This window comes from Peromyscus californicus, unplaced genomic scaffold, assembly GCF_007827085.1.
Source record: "Peromyscus californicus insignis strain IS unplaced genomic scaffold, ASM782708v3 Scaffold_7__1_contigs__length_154581171, whole genome shotgun sequence".
In the NCBI taxonomy this organism is placed as follows: Eukaryota; Metazoa; Chordata; class Mammalia; order Rodentia; family Cricetidae; genus Peromyscus; species Peromyscus californicus.
This window is the reverse complement of record NW_026294595.1, coordinates 40,089,073-40,110,977: the sequence shown is the minus strand read 5'-3', so window position 1 is coordinate 40,110,977 and position 21,905 is coordinate 40,089,073. Positions and strand designations below refer to the sequence as shown.

The 21,905-nt window shown below is 36.7% G+C and overlaps 1 protein-coding gene across 4 annotated transcripts in view; it reads left to right on the top strand.

Moving 5' to 3' along the window:
- Kcnh7 (potassium voltage-gated channel subfamily H member 7) overlaps positions 1 to 21,905 on the top strand; it is a 463,447-nt gene that overhangs the window by 381,951 nt on the left and 59,591 nt on the right. For 3 of the 4 annotated variants that reach the window (XM_052723439.1, XM_052723438.1, XM_052723437.1), the window contains 2 exons: positions 2,870 to 3,269; positions 15,964 to 16,163. In XM_052723439.1, coding sequence (XP_052579399.1) covers positions 2,870 to 3,269; positions 15,964 to 16,163 — 600 coding nt within the window. Of the gene's footprint in view, positions 1 to 2,869; positions 3,270 to 15,963; positions 16,239 to 21,905 lie in introns of those variants that run through there. The other variant, XM_052723440.1, reaches the window with a different exon arrangement.

Here is a 21,905-nt window from a genome sequence, read left to right as displayed (position 1 = left end):
CTTCTTATCTATTTTTATTACCCTATTTATAAAAAATCATCACAGTTTAGGACCTGCTGAGTTTGTATTCTTTTCAATTCTTTTGCCAAGAGTTACTCAGCAAGAGGAAATTGGAAATGTCCTGGCCTGTCCTCTCAGAAATGTGGTGCCATTACTTATCTTCTCTCTATAATCTCAGGCAAGACAGTGTGGCAGTATATACAAATGTCACTAGCAAAGAAGACCCAAGTGAGTTGGCAGCATTTGTCAACAAAAATAGGCACAACAATGGTCCACGTAACCCTAGCTCCTGTGGTTGTGCTTGGGTAAATATTAGAGTCGTGAATGACTGCTGGAGTCATTGCTTACTCAACCTCTCCTCACCATGAAAGTGAGAGTCACGGCTGCTCCGTCATCTCTCCTCCTCCCACTCTGCTTCTTTTTCTCTCATTCCCCCTCTACCTCCTCACCTGCTCCTCTCCTGAACCTCCTTCTGCCCCTCCTTATTACTTCTGTAATTATCATGCATAAAAATTGTGAATGAGGCTAAGACTTAAACTTCTTTTTCCCCAGAATATATGTCATTCATGTGTGATCAAGTAAGTTATACTGATTTATATTCTTAGAAAAACTTGGTTTCATGTAACTTTATTTTCATTATTGACTAAATATAGGAGAAATTTTAGAATGTTTGAGGTGGAAATGTACAAGGGTATGAAGTATGCACAGCAGATTTTTTTTATTATTTTCATTTTTATAGCATCAGTTTTAGTCTAGTATTCTACAACCAGTTATGAAAACTGTCCATATATTGTAAAGAATTTACTTAATTTTAACTGGTGAATCCACAGTATATTTAAATTATTTTTGAAGCTTTTTATTCTAAAACCAATTTAGTATTTGCACAATCATCCTTAAACAGCTCTGGTTTTGAAACATAAGTAAATAGACAGTTGTATTACAAAAAGAAATAAACTCAAGAGTCTAAACTGTGGCAAAAGTGGTGAGGCTTTGAACAAAGGCAACTCCTCCTGTAAGAGTCTGGTACATGTACCTGGATGAAGTGCTTGTCTTTACAAGACCCATCCATTTTCTGAGGGCACTGCATAATCCATGTTGCAAGGCTCCCATTTGAGATTCCAAATGTCTATGTAGTGTATTTGGAACATATTTAAGCTCCATCAACACATTTTATAGCATAAAGTTCCTACTAGTAGAAACAGAAATATAAGGAGATATTTAAATAGAAATATGAAGAGCTACCATTTATTAGATATTACCTACACCCCTATAGGCATTTTATTCCCATTCATAAACAAAGCAACTGAAGTCTGAGTGTAAAAGAATAACCTGTCCAAGGTGGCATACTAGAGTGCAAGTAGAACTTAGTTATAAGTCTGTCTGTTCAAAAGTCCTTTCACGTAACTGCCAAAGTAAAGTGTTGATGATACAAATAGGGATATTTACTTTACTTCCAGTGAACCATGTAATGCTATCTTAAATTCCAGAATTCATTGGAGGGGCATATGCCTTTAAAGCTTTGAAGAAGAAAAATAATGTACTATTGGCACAACTAAGATGAACAAAATTATAATCCTGTTATGATAAGTCCATCCAAGCTAGGCAAATGCCTCCAACATTTGGAGGATTCCAGTCTTACAGAAATGAATTCAAGCGAGACTAAAGGATTCTCCTTTGCTTGACTGCTGGGTACAGCAAAGGAACACACAGAAGGTCTATATGATGTTTACATAAAAAGTTTTCCTGTATACTCAGTAATATTTTTTCACTAAATAAACATTCATAGCTATGGGGTGATAGTTACTCCATGAGCTATTTCTTCAATTAAAACCTTAACATTCTTAACACATGTGGATGTACTTTGTAAAATAAACACCACAATGAAAAGATAAAATGACTCAATAATTGATTGGTAAACACCATGTAACTATGGAATAATTATATGTTCTGTGAATTATATAGTACTTAGAGTTGACATTATTTAGGAAACATAAGAAATGAACTTGTAATTTGTACTTATCAGATTTCGATTCCCTAACAACCAGTTAAATATCCTATTATTATATAAAAGTATCCTATCATTAAATACCTGGTCAGTAACAATCATGCAATTAGTTAACATGCATCATACTACAAAATGCAATTATGATGTCATCAGGACACCAAGAAACGCTTTATGAATTTGATGCATTCAGGAAGAAAGAAAAAGACATTTAAATTGTAATTCATGTATGCAGGTATCTACTAAGGGCTCCCATGGTTATAAGAAGGAGCTTGGCTGGCTCTTTTACCTTGCTCAGGTGTTTTTCAACTTTAGCGTAGGCTTGTCACAAAGGTCTTTTTAGGTCTTCCTGTCTTGGGATCTCTACCACAAGCTATGTCACCAAATACCCATTACCATGCAGTTGATAATACCAAGATCTCACTTCTCACTCTCTCTGCCAAGGAAATAGCAGACCTCGTTTCTCTTCTTTAGAGGAGATTCCTTGTTGATAAATAATTGTCTATCTTTGTTAGAGAATACTTCCTTTCAGTACTGTAACTATGGTGTGCAATGCTTGGTAGACACACAACTCCCTGGACATTGGTTGAGGAAGGAATATGTTAGTAGTACATTTCATGTGAAAGTCACTTTTGTAGCTCTTGGGAAGGCTGATTCTCTTTCCATGGATCTTGTATACCAAGACACTGGGTTAATGAGCCACATATTTTTCATAGTGGAATTAAAACTCTTGGGATGAAGAAGTAATCTCCATACTTGATTCAAGCCTGCGTCTGTTCTACCATTTTCTGTTAACAATTCTACCTTACAAGAACATACCTTGAATTGCTTACAACTGTTTCTGACCATCCACATTTATTTCCACAGACAACAACATTAATTGGTCTTTTGAAGACTGCGCGTCTCCTTCGACTTGTGCGTGTAGCCAGGAAACTGGATCGATACTCAGAATACGGCGCAGCTGTTCTAATGCTCTTAATGTGCATATTTGCCCTGATTGCCCATTGGCTGGCTTGCATCTGGTATGCGATTGGGAATGTAGAGAGGCCCTATCTGACTGACAAAATTGGATGGTTGGATTCCTTAGGACAACAAATTGGGAAACGTTACAATGACAGTGACTCAAGTTCTGGACCGTCCATTAAAGACAAATACGTCACGGCACTTTATTTTACCTTCAGCAGTTTAACCAGTGTAGGATTTGGAAATGTGTCTCCTAACACCAATTCGGAGAAAATCTTTTCCATTTGTGTCATGTTGATTGGCTGTAAGTAGATTTCTTTTTTGCTATCTGTTAGGATAAAGTAATAACACAAAATTGGATAGTCTAGAACATAGAGAATAAAGCAAAATATGGAAACTGTGGCGATCGTGGGATTGCACATGTGGGCACTATATTCTATAAAGTACGGTTTTTCTTAGTGAAGAAACAAAAATTCTTTTCCTATTCTTCTCTTAGAACTAGCTTTAATGTCAATATAAGATGAACTCATCCCTTGGTGATCCCAGGGTTAGTTCAGGGCCTCCCAAACTTGTTTGAACCTGAGTTTGCTCTTCAAGTCCATAATATAAAATAGTATCACACTGAGGGCTTCATAGATATCTCAGTGGTTAAGAACGCTTGCTACTCTTGCAAAGGGACCATGTTCTGTTCTTAGCACCCCGAACTTCCTCTAACTCTAGTTCTGATCTGATGCCCTCTCCTGGCCTCTGAAAATGCAAGGCATGCACATAGAACAAATGGATACATACAGGCACTCACATGTAAACATAGCAGTAAATAACATTGGAAAAAGTTAATTTTAAAAATAGTAATCCAAAATTGCCCTTAACCCAAAAATATCTTCATGTGTATATTAAATCACTTCTAGACTACTTATGTTTCCTAACACAGCATATATGCTGCATAAAGCCCATAAAGAAGAATGAGAAAAATGTCTGGCCATGTGCAGTACAGGCATAATTTTTGAAAATATCTTGTGTTCATGGTTGGTTGAATGTAAATGCAGAAGTCACCATTCTCTATATTCAATAAGACTTCTTTTTTTTAAACTCTAGAATATCATGGATATAAAACTGAAGTGATATGGTTGCTCAGATTGCAGATCTGAAAATTACAATTGATTCATTGTTATATAAAAATGATTGTAATTTACTACTAATAGCTATTTTCTGTTACAAGCCGAGATCAAGTTAAGATGTAAAATAGAATTCTAGACATAAATCTTTCTCTCATGCATATAAAACTATTACAATTATACCTAAAATCAATTTCTTCTCTTATTGATTTTAAATTGCTTTTCTTTTGCTATCTTTCTAAGGCCTGTTTTTCCCTTCTACTCTGTAATGGCTTTAAACAAGGGGCATAATTTATCGCATCAATTATTTAGAATAAAAAGTTTTGGCCGGGCGGTGGTGGCGCACGCCTTTAATCCCAGCACTCGGGAGGCAGAGCCAGGTGGATCTCTGTGAGTTCGAGGCCAGCCTGGGCTACCAAGCGAATCCCAGGAAAGGCGCAAAGCTACACAGAGAAACCCTGTCTCGAAAAACGGAAAAAAAAAAAAAAAAAAAAAAAAAAAGTTTTATGGTAAGATGGAGCTGACTTAATAATATTTTTGAAATTACCTTGTAAAGAACCTAGTGATAACCCGGATGATAGCTGACAGCAACAACAACTCTAAAAGGAGCATTCCCCTTGGATGGTGTAAAAGTTGAAAACAGATCTTGACAATTTATTTTCATATGCCATCATATTAGCTACTGAAATGTGGTTAGACAAGACCTATTTATGAAACTTAAATGAGTTTTCTAAGTAACCTAGTCTGCCTAAAATATAGTTTTTATTTCAATAACATTATCATAAGGGAATACATTTTTTAAAACCCTCAAAATCTTCCAGTTCCATCGCACTCTTGGCTACAAACACAGAAGTCACATTGCATGCAGAAGGCAATGGAACCAGAGCCTATTAAAGAATAGAAATACACATTCAAGGCAATTTTAATCTGATTTATAACCGTAAAGGGCTGAGGAGATGATTCAGTCAATAAAGGTTTTGCTTTGTAAGCTAAACAGGGCCTTAGCATCCACATAGAAGCCCAGTGCAGCCACGCACACCTGTAACCCCAGGACTAGCAGAGCAGAGACAGGAGGGTTCTTAAGACTTGCTGGCAAGCCCATGGGTTTGTTGAGCTCCAGGTCCAGTGAGAGACGTGACAGATATGGTGGAATAGCTAGTGAGATAGCTCAACAAGGAAAGGCACTGACTGCCAAGCCTGACAACCCAGTTCAATTTCTAGACATGATGGAAGGGAAACACTGGCACCTACAAGTTGCCCTCTTACCACACACAAGCCATGGCCTACAGATGCACACACACACATGAACACAAAAACATACACATGCACACTTGCATACGTGCTCAAAACCAATAATAAAAGTGTAATAAGAAATATATATTATATATATATGTATATATATATGTATATATATACATATATATATAATATGGTGGAAAGTGATTGAGGAAAACATCAAACATCAATTTCTGGCCTCCATATACACATACACATGCACATCACACACATACACACTCACACACACTCAAAACAACAGCAAAAGAATCTATATATTTCACAGCTATTAAAAACTTTAGTTGCATTAATATCAAACAAGGCCAAGAAAAGTATCTGTTCTTGATTAAATATTTATATCTATGAAATAAATTTGAATATATCTATTTAAGAAAAGAGTACCTACTTATATTTAGAAACAATAATTCAAGGAACATACAAAAATTACAAGTTATCCTGTTCACTGCTTAGAAATCCTCAGAACTATCATGTTTATTATGTGAGTCATTTTGTTGAAAACAAATGCTAGCTCTTATTTAGATTACTCACAGTATCTGATGTCAGAGGTACAGAGAACAGGAACAGGGACAGTTTCTCTTGCCTGTTTCCCCTCTCTCCCTTCTTTTTCATTTCCTTAGTCTCCTTTCCTCTTTTACTTTATTTCCCTCCTTCCTTCTTTTGGTCTTTCCTTGCTTGTTCCTTATCTTTTCATTCTTTTTATAAATATAACACTCGGTTACCATTACTGATGCTTTAAAAAGAATCTGTGATTTCGACAGACAAATTTGATCTATCCAAATTGGATAGAAGAAAAAGTCAATTCTCATTTTACATACATCATTTATTCAAATAGAAGACTCATTTTCACAAGCCTTGACCAAAATGAGATATGCAAACCTTGATGTCACAAAACACTTCTAAGCGCCGGGCGGTGGTAGCGCACGCCTTTAATCCCAGCACTCGGGAGGCAGAGGCAGGCGGATCTCTGTGAGTTCGAGGCCAGCCTGGTCTCCAAAGCAAGTTCCAGGAAAGGCGCAAAGCTACACAGAGAAACCCTGTCTCAAAAAAACAAAACAAAACAAAAAAAAAAAAAAAAAAACACTTCTAAGCATTCCTTGAGAGTTCTCCACGATCTATGATGTCATTAATAAGAGGAAAGGTAAAATTAAGACTTGAAACACTACAATTATAGCAACACTTATGAAATATTCTTAGCCTTTAGGCATAATGATGTATTTGCTCCTAATATCTATTAGATGGAATTATATGCAGAAATTAGTTGATTCTTATTATTTGAAATGTTCACACACTAAGCAAGATTTATCATACCTAGAAAGCGTCCTGGTTTCAACACAAAATTAAAATGCAAAGCCAACATTTTAATGTAGAATATCACCTGTGTGTTTATTATAACCATAAATAGTATCAGGTTGAAATTTAAGCTTCCTTAAATTATTTATTATAAAAGAAAAAAATGAAGCCACATTGTGGACAAAGGGGAACTTATATGCATATTACAGCATCATCATGCAAGAGAAGTAAAGAAGTCTAACCTCTGGAAGGGGAGACAAAGGTTAGCGCACTTCCAATCCCTGTGCTCAGAGTTGATAGCAGGAAGACCAAAAACTGGAGAGCAGCATGGGCTATGTAAGAAGAGCCTGTTCAACATGGTCTTAGTAAACACAAATAACTGCAGACCTGTAGACAGTTTTAAAGTTGCCATTTTCACTGAATTCCTGATTATATACAAAGAACAATGATTGGATAAATTCATTTTAATAGTGTGCATAATTAAAAATGAAAGAACACTGAATAAATATGAATATGGGTGTGCTCATGCACTTGTATCCACATTTCTAATTTATAGATAACTTTAAGGTGTTAACATTTCAGAAATAGGATGTTTGCATTTAATCTTTTAAAAACACATAACCTAGTAAAGTAGGAGTGAATGAACTCCAGTTTGGATCTGCTTGACAGAGAACTTGGGAGACTTTCTTGGTTTAATTTAATGTATCAGCCACTGGAGTTCTACTTCTAGCCATAATGGAGTAATTGAAACTGGCGACCCTCAGTCAAACAAACAGAAAACAAAGCAAGATGTATGAAGTCAATGTTTTCAGACACTGAAAACAAGCAGGGAATTGTGATATCTGAGAGAAAAACAAAAAACAGGATGGCCCCATGCTATCTATCTGAAGACACGAGGACAGGACAAGCTGTGAAGGGAGAACACCCTAAGCGTGTACAACAGTCACACCCAGCTAAGAAAGGAAGATCAGAAGACATGGAGACTAAGCCACACAAGCACAAGCTGAACTATTCTCAGAGCTCACACAGGTATGAGACACGTTAACATTCAAACAATCAGATTAGAAAGCCTTGCTAAATATCCAGGTTGTTCAGTAGAAATCTTAGTAAAATAAAGCTGTAGAACCAGAACTAACATAGCCCTAACAAAGCTTTTATAAGCAAGCCTGCAACCGGACCTTTGGGCTACTAGGGCCATAGCTCGGCAGAAGAGCACTTACATAGCACAAAAATCAGCCTGGTCTTCAAGCACTCCATCTGCAAGAACAGCATCTAACTTGAACAAGTATTTTCAACAAGACAATGAAGCACAGGAAACAAAAACAAATTAGACACCTGAGATTACATCAAATAAAAAGTCAAAGAAAACAATCTAGTAAAGATTAATCTACAAAATGGGAGGAAAGATGTATAAACTATACATATGAAAAGGGTTTACTTACTATCTAGAACATAGGAGGAACTCTAAGATCTCAGAGACAAAAGTCAATACAATTTAAAAGGAACAATAGGCTTTAGTGGACATTTATCAAAAGATGACATACAAATGATCAAGTTCAGCAAAGTGTTCAGTATCTCTAATCCCCATGGAAACATTAAAACTAGAGTATCTCATTCCACTCTAGCAAGAACAGCCATTGTCACAAATACCAAAAATAAAGGCTACAAGAAAAAAACCCTTAACACTGTTGATGGAAACATAAACTAGTACAGCTAATATGGAAAAAATAAAAATAAAAATAAAACTACAGTATGGTGCTACAGAAATTTCATTACTGGGTTTATATACAACAGAAATGAAATAAGTCAGAAAGATCTCTCTATATCCCATCTTTACTCTAACACAATTCATAGTAGTTAAGAAATGGAAATAACCTCAGTGCCCACTAATGGATAGATGACAAAAATGTGGTACACACATATATAAATGGTAACAAGAAGAAAAAGGAGAGTATAGGAGAAACTTAGTAACAGAATGGTAAATAATGGGTAATAACTTATAGTAGAATAATAATAAGAAATTCTGGTGTGCTACTTCACCCTAATATGACTGTAAACAGTAACTATTTAAAGGATTTTTACTGTTTTACCATAAAAATGACAAATGTTTGAGGAGATACATAATAAAGGAAATATATACATTATCAAAATGTTATATGATACCCCATAAATATATAGATTGTATGTTTCTATATTTCACTTACAAACACAAATTTGATAGAAGAAGAAGGAGGACGAGGAGGAGGACAAGAAGAAAGAGAAGGGTGTAGGACTATGGAACTATGGAGATTAATCCATTGATTATTTGCTATGCAAGCCTGAAGACCTGATTTTTTTTTAATCTCCAACAACCACATAAAAAAATCTTGGCATGGTGACAAAGTATGTCTAACCCATCACAGGGTACAGAGACAGGAGGATTCCTAGAGCTTGCTGGCCAGGCAGTCCACTGACAAGATCCAAGTTCAGCGACAGACTTTGCCTCAAAAAAATAAGATGGATAAGTGAGTGAGGAAGGTAACCCACATCAGACGCCACCCTCTGGGCTCCAGACATGCCTGCATGGCAAGTGTACATGCACATACATGTGCATGCGCATTAATATAACAATGTAACACATAGAGAGAGTCATACATCAAAAAAAAAAGAACAGGCTAACATTTTAAAAGACAAAAGAGTACAGTACTCTGCAATATTACCTTAAAAATAATTACAGCTATGATGACACAAAGAAAATGTGAGCCAGACACAAGAGAGGAAACAGACAGGAGGCAAGTGGAGCCAACAGAGATGACTTGACTAACAACAGATGAGGCCAAGTGATCGACCAATGGAAAGGAGGAACCCCCAGGAAGAAGAGCAACAAGCAAAGACAGGAAGGTGGAACACCCAGAATGAGGCGAGCAAGTAGAGGAGTGTTCAGAAATCAATTGGCTTGATTTTTTTTCCAAGATACAGGAAACTATAAACTACAGGTCCAAAAATATTTAAAAAGTTAGTACAGTTGATATGCCTTCTATTATGCTGAACCAAGCCACAAACAGTCAGCATTACAAAAGGGATGTTCCAATTCTTAGGACATTGAAAAGTCCAACTATTAATACAGTTACCCAGTTGGGGTAAAGCCCCACTTTATCCCTGCTGCTCTGGTTTGGCTACACCACTCATCTGCACAGGGCTCCAGGCTAACTTTCATCTACACTATGTGCCCTCATCCTGCATCATCCTCAGGCAGAATAAATCAGTGCTCATAATCAGTGGTTCTCAGTCTTCCTAATGCTGTGACCCGTTAATACAGTTCCTCGTGTTGTGGTGACCCTCAACCATAAAATTATCCTCATTGCTACTTCATAACTGAAATTTTGCTACTGTTATGAATCATCTGTGAAAGGGTCATTGGACCGCAAAGGGGTCGTGACCCACATGTTGAGAACCACTTCTCTTAGTGGTACAGATGGTGTGAATGTTGGTCCTATCGGTTTGTTTGCAAAGTCCCAGACCAATGTGAGCTGGTCTCACCACTTATGCCACAGCAGAAGACACATTGAAAGCAAACAAATTAGATGAAGGAGTCCCTTTGCACACTTTAGCTGGACTTTGGGGCTTGAGCTGTACATCAATTGTAGAGTGTTTTACTGGTGTGATGTGAAAAGCCCTGAACTTAATCCCCACCACCACCACCACCACCACCACCAACAACAACAACAACAAAACCATTAAGAGTGGATTTATAATTCATGATTGAAAACTTACAACAAATTGCACTTTGAATAACAGTATGATAACAGACACAAGAGACCTTTAAAATAAAAATTGTTTAATTATATTTTGTCAAAACTACCTGCTTTGCAAATGACATTGTTCAGCTGGATGTGATGGCACACGCCTTTAATCCCATCTTTTAGATGGGCAGAGACAGGTGCGAGTTCGAGGCCAGCCTGCTCCACACAGCAGTTTTCATGTCAACCAGGGCAGTATGGTGAGACTGTCTCAAAAAAATCAAATGACATTGCTTAAAACAAAGAAAGTAAAAGTGATAAACTAGAAGAAGATATTTTGAAGATATATGTGTGAAAAAGACTGGCATCCAGAGTATATTAAGAATTCTTCACAAAAAAACTTCACAAAAAAAATGAGTTTTTGGTTTTGGGGGTTTTTGTTTTGTTTGTTTGTTTTTTTAAGGAGCAAATTATTTTAAGAGAACTGCACAAAAAGACACCTGAATGTTGAAAAAATACATTTAAAATTGGTATTAATCATCAGTGAAATGCAATTTAAACACTAATGAGACACACTACACATGCTACCATGGTAAATCTAAATTGGCACTATCAAATGTCGGCAGGATACAGAACACATGGTCTTGCCATAGTATGCTCGTGGGAACATAAAATAAAACAACTTTGGCAAACAATTTGTTTCTTGTAGAGTTAAACAAGCCATGCCACACAGTGATTCCACACCTAGGTGTTTAAAGCAGAAATGAAAATACATGCCCACACAAAGATCTGTACACAAATCATCATGACAGTTTTTACTGTGCAGAAATGCTGTGTTTTCTATCAGCAGATGATACCAACAAACTTTGGTACGTCTTTATGATTTAAAAGCTTTTTTTAAAAAAAGTACTGATAGACACAATGATTCTCAGCATTATGCTGAACAAAAGGCAAACTCATCTATAGTAGGTGTGCTGTGGTCCCTAGCAAATGAAGCTCTTCTCTGCAGTTAATTCCATGTCTAAAATGAGCACAGGGAACTGAGTAATGCAAGAAAGTATTCTAGGAAACAGGTTAATATCTCAACTGTGTCAACAGGAATGTTCACATTTGTCACAACTAAATGAACTATACACTTAAAATAGATGCATCTAGTTATATGCTTATTATGCATAAAAAATTTATCCTTCAGTTACATATTTTTAAAATACATGGAATACATTTAAAAAACTATAGTGGTTCTAATAGAATACTTAAGCTAATATTTTATTAGCATTTAATATGTGTGAGTATGGGATAAAGGAGGATATGCTTATTTTGTTTCAATAATACTTCAGCCTAAAGTAAACAGTTTTGATGGAGTCAAAACTTTCCACTGAAGAAGGCTAAGAAAGCTACTGTTGAGTTAGAGAAATTCCTATATACAAATAGTGTTATTTGTTTATTCATTTATTTATTTTGCCAATATACATTTGACCAATATTCTATACCAATGAATAGGCACCAACTAAATAAGATATGCAGAATATAATAATTTGTTCTCTCAGCTGGCAATGGTTTGCTTTAAAAAGGGGGAGTGGGAAAAGCCTCATGTTTTCCTTAAGATTTTAAAATTTGTCAGCCTAGAATTTAGCAAAAACCTCTTTCAACTTTTCATTCAAGTTTCCAATTCTGTACTTGGAATCTAGACTATCCATCTTGACAGTGTAGGCAGTTCCCAGTTCCGTGTTAACATTTTGACTCATTTCATGAAGAAACAGAGATAAGACTACTCTTATCTATTAAGGCTCTAATAAGAACTGATTCATGACCCCTTTCCTTCATGTTTGAGCTTCAGGAAAAATAGCTGTCAAAGGCCTTTGCTCTCAGTATCTGTTTCATGAATATGTGACAGGCACTTTGGAAAATTAGCGATATGTAAAATATGCTTTTATCATAAAACGTCACATCATAAAATTTTCCAATGAGTAGAATATGCTTCTCACATGAGTCACATGAATCAATTTCTTATGAATATTGCTATCTCCGTAACAAAGCATTAATTTACTCAAATTAGAAATAATTTCTATCTGCTGCTTTTTCCTGAAGAAGCAACCTAAACAGCTGATTGACATTGCAAATGACTGATGTTTTACCCACAGGACATTGCAGAACATTGACATTTCACACACAGACCAACTTAGTCTCACTCTAGGTCTCTTCTATTAGTCAATATTTCACAGAAGAACCGAACAGATACCTAGGATAAGGAAGTGATCTACAGAGTTTTGCAGGAGAACCAAGGCATAATTTCATTCTTGGTTAGTACAGTCCAGAGTCAAGAGAAGATTAATGTTCTACTCTAGACAGTAAGAGAGAAAAAAGAGAGTAAACTCTCCCTGCTCCAATGTCCACTCTACTCAGACTCTGAACTCGATGGATGATGGCTATCTACAGAGGAGAACTCAATCTGCATTACTTATCTCAAGTGTTAATTTGAGATATTTATCTCAAACAGACACACCCTTACAGACTCACATAGAGTGTCATATAGTCAAATTATCTGAATACTCTGCCCTAGTCAAGTTGTCATGAAATTAATCCTCACATGTCCTCACTTTTTATGTGTTTTAATAAATGATCACATCTTTCCCAGAAACATTCCTTTCTTTAGACATCTATGGCAAACAAAGACTATTGCAATCAAGCATGATAAGATATGCCCAGGAAATGAGCTGGGAAAGAAAACAAAATGGTCAAGAAAACACATTAGTGTTTTTTCAGAGCCTAAGTCTAAGTTTTTCAGTGAACAAGTAGATGTTAGATGAGTGTCCAGAAAATACACTTCAAGGACAAAGATGTGTTGGATGTACAGAGTTGAATCTGTTCCGTTGCTTTTGATTCTTCTCTCACCTGTGTGTGTACTCTGGCCCCAGAGCCTGAAACCTTTGGGGCTCTTGACAGATTTCCAGAGATCCATAAGCAAAAAATAGATCATGTGATTTTTCTACATGAAATACACTGTTTCCATGTTGGGATTATTAGAAATGCAAAACACAAAAAGAAAAACAACAATAATGTGGAAATTTTTAATAAAAATTTATTCCAAGGGCTAGAGAAATGACTCAGTGATTAAAAGTACTTCTGGCTCTCACAGAGGATCTGGGTTCCATTCCCATTACCCAAAGAGGAGCTCACAACCATCTTTAATTCCAGTTCCAGGGATCTGACCCCCTTTTCTGTGAACACAAAAGCACACACATGGTACACATACATACATGCAAGCAAAAAAAACTCATACACATTTTAAAAAATGTTATCCAAAGCAGCATTAATGAGTATATTCTAAATGCTGAGTGTACATGGGTGTCATAGAACTTTCTCCCAATAGATGAGCAAAAATGTGGTGCAGCTTTCCTGGCAAAAGCTAAGCAATATACATCTTTTTCTAAGTCATATGAAATCAAATTGGAATTAATTAAAAATTGCATACAAATTAACACTCTAAGAAAACTCCACGTTCCATAAGAAAATTAGTCAATTATTTGAGAACTCCAAAGTGTTGAAAATTTGCAATACATTTCTATTACTACAAGATTAAATTCCAGGCTGTGATAGAAATAAGCCCCTTTTTGAAATTAATATTTTAAGTCGGATTCAAGATTTTTTTTTTTTTTGGTTTTTCGAGGCAGAGTTTCTCTGTGTAATAGCCTCAGCCGTCCTGGAACTAGCTCCATAGACCAGGCTGGCCTCGAACTCACAGAGATCTACCTCCTGAGTGCTGGGATTAAAGGAATGCACCACTACTGCCCAGCTCAAGATTAAATTTGAATTTTTCTTGTAATATCTTATTAATTCTTTGAGAATTTCATACATGCATATGATGTGATGGTGGGCACCTTCCACTCCTCCCAGCTCCACCCCTCCTTCTACCTCTCCTCCCAATCTCTTGTTACTACCCATCCTTTTTATAATCCACTAAGTTTGATTTGTTCTACCCATATACTCAGGGGTACAGGGTCATTCTCCGGAACATGATTGATCTACCAGGATCCACAACCTTAAAGAACTGACTATCCCTCCCCAGGAAGCCATCAACTGTCAGGATTTCTTTCCTCCCCTGTGCTGGAATATTGCCTGGTTGGTTCTTGTGTAGGCAACCCCAGCCCCTGTGAGTTCACGAGTACAGTTAGTCCTGTCACATCTAAAAGACCCTGTTTTGCTCTGGTCCCCCCTGACTCTGGCTCTTAATGTCTTTCTGCCTCCTCTTCCTTGATGTTCCCTGAGCCTTGGAGGGAGGGGAAAGTGTACTATAGATGTTCCATTTGTGGCTGAGCATCCATAGCATACTGGCTCTCTGCACTTTGACCCACTGTGAGTTTCTGTGTTATTTATCTGCTGCACTAAAAACCACCTGTCATGAGGTCTAAGGGTTTCACTAAAATATGGGTGAGAGATACAGATTTAGAGAGCAGGTTGATACTATGTCCATTTAGTAAAGTAATGGTGGGAGGTTCATCCTCGAGAATATGGCGTTCCCAACCATGTGTTCTTAGTCAGATTTATAGTACTAGGCATGAGATTCCTCCTGTGGAGCTGACTGTAAATTGGTTACTGTTCCATTACTATTGCACCCATAGGCATATCATCCATGCTGATTATTATTTTAACTCTAAGGGTTCACAGCTGAATAAGATTGTTGACAACTTTTCTCTCTGGTTGTCTGCATATCATCTTCAAATACTGTGAAAGCCATCCAGCAGAGGAAAAGCTCCCTGGACCATACCAATTTGATTTCTCCATGTTCTAGGACAATATTGTGTGGAAAGAGAGACAGCTATATGGAAACGTACTATTTTATGTTACATATATATATATATATATATATATATCTTATATGTATATGCAGATATATATATCTTATATGTATATGTGGATATATATTTTATATGTATATGTGAATATATATCTTATATGTATATGTGGATATGTATACATGTTTTCATATAATAAAGTTTAATTGGAGTTAGCCTACACAGGAAATGATGCTCCTCCCAAAAGCCATAGGTCACCAAATAAAAAGGCCATGGCCATGTATGTGATACTTCTCCTAGAGTTGTTGGTTAGGGGTGTCCTGGAAACTCCAAAAACAATATAGGTTATTGTCATTGCTCTTAGTTGTCCACCAGAATTTAATGATGAGCCTATATAAATTACTGAAAGAACGGTATTAAAATCCCTAAAGGATGTTTTTGCCTCATGAATTTTTCTCAGAAAAAAAGTATGGTAATAACGACTATGATTTAGCTTACTACAAATAAGATGGCTTATCACAAATGTATCAAACATCTAGTTAATGTTCTTGGTTGAGGGTGCATCTCATAAAGCAATATGAGTTTTACTTTAAATCATGGTGGGTTTGAGTTCTTTGCATGGTTTTACTGTTAAAAATGTAAAGAAGGATTAGTTTACCCAAAGGCCAGGGGTAAATTGATATACTTGTGTTAAGTAATTAAAATCAGTGGATTTGATATTCTGAGAAAACATACTATGCCCAAGTGCAATGTTTCCCCGTAACTTTGTTTTTTATCCAATCCAGCGCTAATGTATGCCAGCATTTTTGGGAATGTCTCTGCAATTATTCAAAGACTGTACTCGGGAACCGCCAGGTACCACATGCAAATGCTGAGAGTGAAAGAGTTCATTCGCTTCCACCAAATCCCCAACCCTCTGAGGCAACGGCTTGAAGAATATTTCCAGCACGCATGGACTTACACCAACGGCATTGACATGAACATGGTATGTATTTCTGTTTCCCAAAACGGAAGCTCTGCAGGCGTTACAGCTGTAGCTAAGTGAAAGGCCAGTCTCACCAGCTTTGAGCCCCGTGCTTTCGTTTCCTTCTCTTGGATGTTTATTTTCTCCCCTGGAGATAGTGTCTCATTCTCAATTCATGGCATTGCATGGTGCTATATCTAGTTATACTGTGTGGCAAAGGCATTATAACGTGATGCAAACTGATATAACTATGTGTCATAGAGTTCCCATCTCCAATTAAAGGAAACATTGTCTTCGCTAAAACTCAGGCCTTCATGGTATGGCCTGGTTACAAACAGGCAACAACAAGAAAAGTAGCTGAACCCATGTGCAATTCAGATTTGGAAAACGAACTGACAATTCTGATGACCCTAAGCAGAGATCCACAATTCACATATTTTTTTGAAGTAGGACATCTTGAATTTTTGTAGGAAAGTTTAGGGACCTTAAGTATGTCAGAAAGCATTTTCTGATAGGAAGTTTCATACTTCCTTTAACAATTAGTTATATTCATTTTAATATACTTGGTTTAATGACTCTTTCTGCTCAAGGGAGGAACAGACATTCCTTAACACGTTTTAAAATATTTGATATTTACAAAAAAAGAAACACTTTTTGAAAGCACCTCCTGAATCACTGGATAGAAGTCAACATAATTAAGATGAGTGGGTTCTGAAGAGCTCTTTGTGGGATTTAGAGCATTGCTCACATTATTTACTTCGGTCTTTGGCTTTAGGAGTTTAATGCTACAAATAAATTATGCAGCAAAGCCAAACCCCACTACTGACTGCAGAGCTATAGGAAAAGACAAAAACACAGCACATACTCACATCACTCCCCTGTTCTGAAAATTCTTCTGAAAATAAATCATCCCTATTTGAGTCCATCAATTACATGATGCCATTTTTGTGTGAGTGTATATGTACAATTTAGATGGCTATTTTCCATTTGACCAGAGATGCTCTAGCAAAACAACAATGGATCAAAATCAGAAATCATGGTGAAGGCCATAGAGTAAATTGCTGCCAACTCAAAGGCACGTTTATATATAGATAAATTTATCATAGCTGCATGTGACTTATTTGCTGAGAAAGAAAATCATATTATTGTAAAAATTTTCATTTGAAGAAATAAGTGAGCACATTTGACGCAAAAATGTAGTTCAAGCCCATGAGCTGTTATTTTCAGGTGTCCCAAAGTTCATGGTGAAAAATCCACTTAATACATTACTCTCCTCTGAGATGATTTTAATCTTGTAAAGAAGAGCACCTATATATTGGTTGCTTTGATAAACTGTTACTATGCTTGATTAACTAAGATACCAGCATTCAAAACCACTGGGGAGTCTCTAGTGCTGGGCTGGCTTAGGCAGTGTCAAGAATTTTTAATTAAAATATGCGTCACTCAATTTTATTGTTTCATACTGCCAGAGTATTGCAATAACGGTAGTAAACCAGTCATTTCTTTTACCTCCCTTCTCCATAAAAACCTAGATTTATGACCATTTTTATGATAAAATATTTTGTGAGAACTATTTACCTATCATTGTTTGACTCTATTACCTATAAATATGGTTTCTATACCACTTGCCTATTTGCAATGTACTTATGAAAGATTTATCTCTTTCCTGTCTGCTTCACACCTTAACACATGGAATCACAACACCCACCGGTAAGAACAGGAGGTATTTATATCCAATTTAATTCTCGTGTAAACTGTGGAGAATACCCTTGTTATCTGTCAGGTTTAGAGCTTGTTAAATGATTTCCAGTGTTAGTTCTGATCTCTATTGCATGATATAGCAGAGGAAAAACATAGCAAGAAACTGGGGAAGATAACGTGGAAGAGGCCAAGTAGAGTAGAAATTCTCCATTTCAGTGACAGCTTGACCTCCAATCCTGTCTATGTACAGTTTCCTACTCCCCACAAAAAATGGACTTCTCTGCCCCCCTTCCCATGCTGGTAGAGGTTACGGGTATACGGTTTGCATTAGATAACTGTCATAAAGAAAATGTCATTCTCTTTCATCATCCTCTCTTCATGATGTAGGTGCCTTTCTCTCCTCTCATCTGCATGCCAGTATTACATGATCCTGGAGCGTGTGAGCTCTAAGCCATGTGCCGCTGAAACTTGCATGTGGTTTTGAAAACTTGACTTTGCACGAACTTCTTGTTTGTACATGGTGTCTACATTTTCATTTTGTGACTGCAAAGTGAGTAAAAGAAAAGAAAAACAAAAACAAACTCAGTATGAGCTAACTCTGAAAACAGCAAATGGAAGATGTTTGCTTATTAAGTGCAATGTGTAAAACTAAGTTGATTAGAGAAAAGTAACTGTACTATTAGGCTGTTGAGAGGTTAAAAAAAAGAGAGAGAAAAGAAAATTTTAAAAAGACCTTTTTTTGTTTGTTTTTTTTTTTTACTGCCAAAACCACATTGTTAATGATTATTGTGTCCTGTCAAATTATTGTTGGTAAAATTATGATTTCAAAACAGTTGAAAATTAGCTAGTTTATGTACTGTGATACATAAAACTACATCAGACTGTTGTATTTTGCATCAACATTCCATATTATTTCATTTAAGTATAAAAAATATAATTTCTCATGAAACATTTCAGGCCATTTTTTACTGTTCAATCATCTTCAAATGAAGTAGAGGTTTCCAAACACAGAGATAATCCACTTAAAATTATTTCATGAGCCAAGACATTTGGTTGCTTAGCAGACCACCAAAACATAAGGATAATTGACCCCCCCCCCCCAAAAAAGTGAGGCTATATCTCTTACTCCTTCTATGTTTAACTTTCTTATACACTGTTGCCAGATGTTCCCAAACAGAAAACAAACATGGATTCTGTTTCACTTGAACCAAAATGGCTCAGTGTAGAGGAGAGGGTCAAGCCAAGAAAGTAGTGAAAAGAATGTGTTTTTCAGGGTCCGGCTTCAGTTTTAGGACTGGATAATTGTCTCAAGCATGTGCACAGATTAATCCTGAAAATATTTTTCTTCTACATGCAGAAAAATGGACTAGTTGATAATAAAGAGACATTTTCTCGTTAGCGCTAATAGCATTTCAAGAAATTTCCACAAATCAAAGCCATCTTATGACCCAATCTGAAACTTTGTGAAGTTAGCCGACATTATTTTTGTGAGAACGATAACAAGAAAATGAAAACTATTTTCTGTCTAAGTGCAGAATCAAGTAGACTAATACCACACGTAAGAGCTAGGGGCTTAAATGAAGAAGATGTTCTTCATCATGACAGGAAGTAAACTCTATAATTTAATACTAGCATGGAAGGAAATCACTTATGTACATTTAATGGAAGAGTTTTGCCTTTCCTGAAATTTCTGCTATGACAACAACCAAGTAAATGCTGAGAGACAGAAAAAGAGACCTTGGCACTCATACTCAGCCTGCCACCAATCTTGAGCAAGTCATTTAATCTTTCTGCAGCTTCAATAAACTCATCACATATAAGCATGTGAAAGCACCTGTGTTCAAATATGATGTGTACATCATAATCGCTCTGCTGCCCACTTCCTCTGCTCCTGTAGTGAACATGTGAGCCTTCCTTATAGAATGTTTTGCAGTGAATGTAGTTCAAAAACCAGCCTACTAAGTAGGTCTTAGAATCGTTGCTTATAGAGAACAAAGGTAAACATTCCAGGAAACACAAGCAAAAGAACAATTGTACCTATGTACACACACATACACACACACACACACACACACACACACACACACACACACACACACACTGAATGAGTTAGTCCAGATACATTGTTATTTAGTTGATTTTAGGAAGAGCAGGATAGGGGAAATTGAATTTTTGTTAGGACTGTTTAATGAAGGCAATTTTGAGAGATGTATATAGAAAGTATCTGGGCTAATGGCCTAGATAAGAAGTACATTCTCCAGAAAGGTGAACAGATAAAATCACTGAGAGCACAGGTAGGAAAGATGAATAAAGTAGCATGATGGCTTTCAGGAATAAGGGAGAAAGCTCACCAGCATGGTACTACATGATCTAAGCTCCCACATTAACTCTCTATGAATGGTGAGGAGGATGGAGATATGGCTTAGGAGTAGAGCTGTAGGGCCAGAGTCCTTGAAGATTTCAATGAAGAGTCATCCTAGCAGGCTAAAAATCTTTCCAAGCCCAGTGATATTCTGCATGACACAGCATGCTTCTTAAAGGGTTCAGTACATATAGCCAAAGTAGAAGCAAGACTGATAAATGGCAGACTGTTTAATAGAGACCCTTATTTCTTAGGGCTGGTGTGATTTCTAAAGAATAGTTTAATCATATTTTATTTTCCTTATTTCCCCATTTCTCCTAATTTATCAACTACCTGGCAGAGTAGCCAGGTACTAGCATTGAAGTTACCTCTGCATTCATGATCTAATTGTACTTAATAAAAATCCCATCTTGGGGATCAGGGAGACAGCTCACTCTGCCTCAAAAGCATGAAGACTTGAGTTCAATCCCCATAACTCATTAAGAAAAAATGCAGTGGCTCTTACTATGACTCCACCACAGGGAAAACAGCCACAGGCAGATCTTGAAGACTCTCAGGCCAACCAGATCAGCCTCCTAGGTATATTCCAGGCTAAGTGGAGACCCTATATCAGAATAAATAAATAAATAAATAAATAGATAGATAAATAGATAAATAAATAATAAATAAGAAGTGGACAGCAGCTGGACTGACTTCTTGCCTCCAAAAGCATGAGTACACATGAGCGTTTGTTCACACACACACACAAATGCACTGAGCGAAAGCCATTATTCTGTACATTTGTTTAAATAATTTCACATTTGTGTGACTTTCATGTTCAGATCACAGTTTTTGACACATCACAGTTAAGTGCAATGGTGGGGACCTGCACTTGTCATCAATGGATGAAATCAGGCAAAAACAATCCTTGCGATAAACCCAGTCACCAGCACAAAAGGAAAGCTTAAAAATAATGTAGCATGCCTTCAGATCCATATTTTTAATCATTTTACCTATTCTAAAAACCTCTTATTTATAAACATATTCAATGAACAACATTTAGTTGATCAGTGTAACATGAAACCATAGCAAAGGTGTTTAAAACAGTGTCCACATATCTGACTAATCCAACAGACATTTAAAGGAGGCAGAGAGTTAGGCAAATGCTTTCGAATATATGATCATGGACCATAGGACCAGTGAAATCTTATGGTTTTCTATAAATAAATACCTGGTTGTAGCTGAATTTCTAAATGGCCTTATTAAATAAAAAACTCGGAGCCAGAAATTGGGGTTAAAGCCTGAGAGAGATCAGAGGAATAGAAACAGCCACAAGCTAATCTCACCTCACCAACACCTCAGCTCCCAAAGACGAGACTTCCTGTCTACTCATGCCTATATACCTTGCTGTTCTACCATCTGATTTGCTCTCTCTGTCCAGCTATATCACTTCCTCTTCCTGCCCAGCTCTGTCACTTCCTGTCTGTCTATACAGACCTTCAGACCTCCATTATTAACTCCTGTTGGAATTTAAGGCGTGTGCCACCATGCCTGTCTCTGTTCCCAGTGTAGCCTTGAACTCACAGAGATTCAGACAGATCCCTGCCTCCCAAGCGATTGAATTAAAGGAGTATGCTACCATTGCCTGACTTCTTTGTTTACTTATAATGGCTGGTTTTTTCCTCTGATCTCCAGGCAAGCTTTATTTATTAAAGCACAAA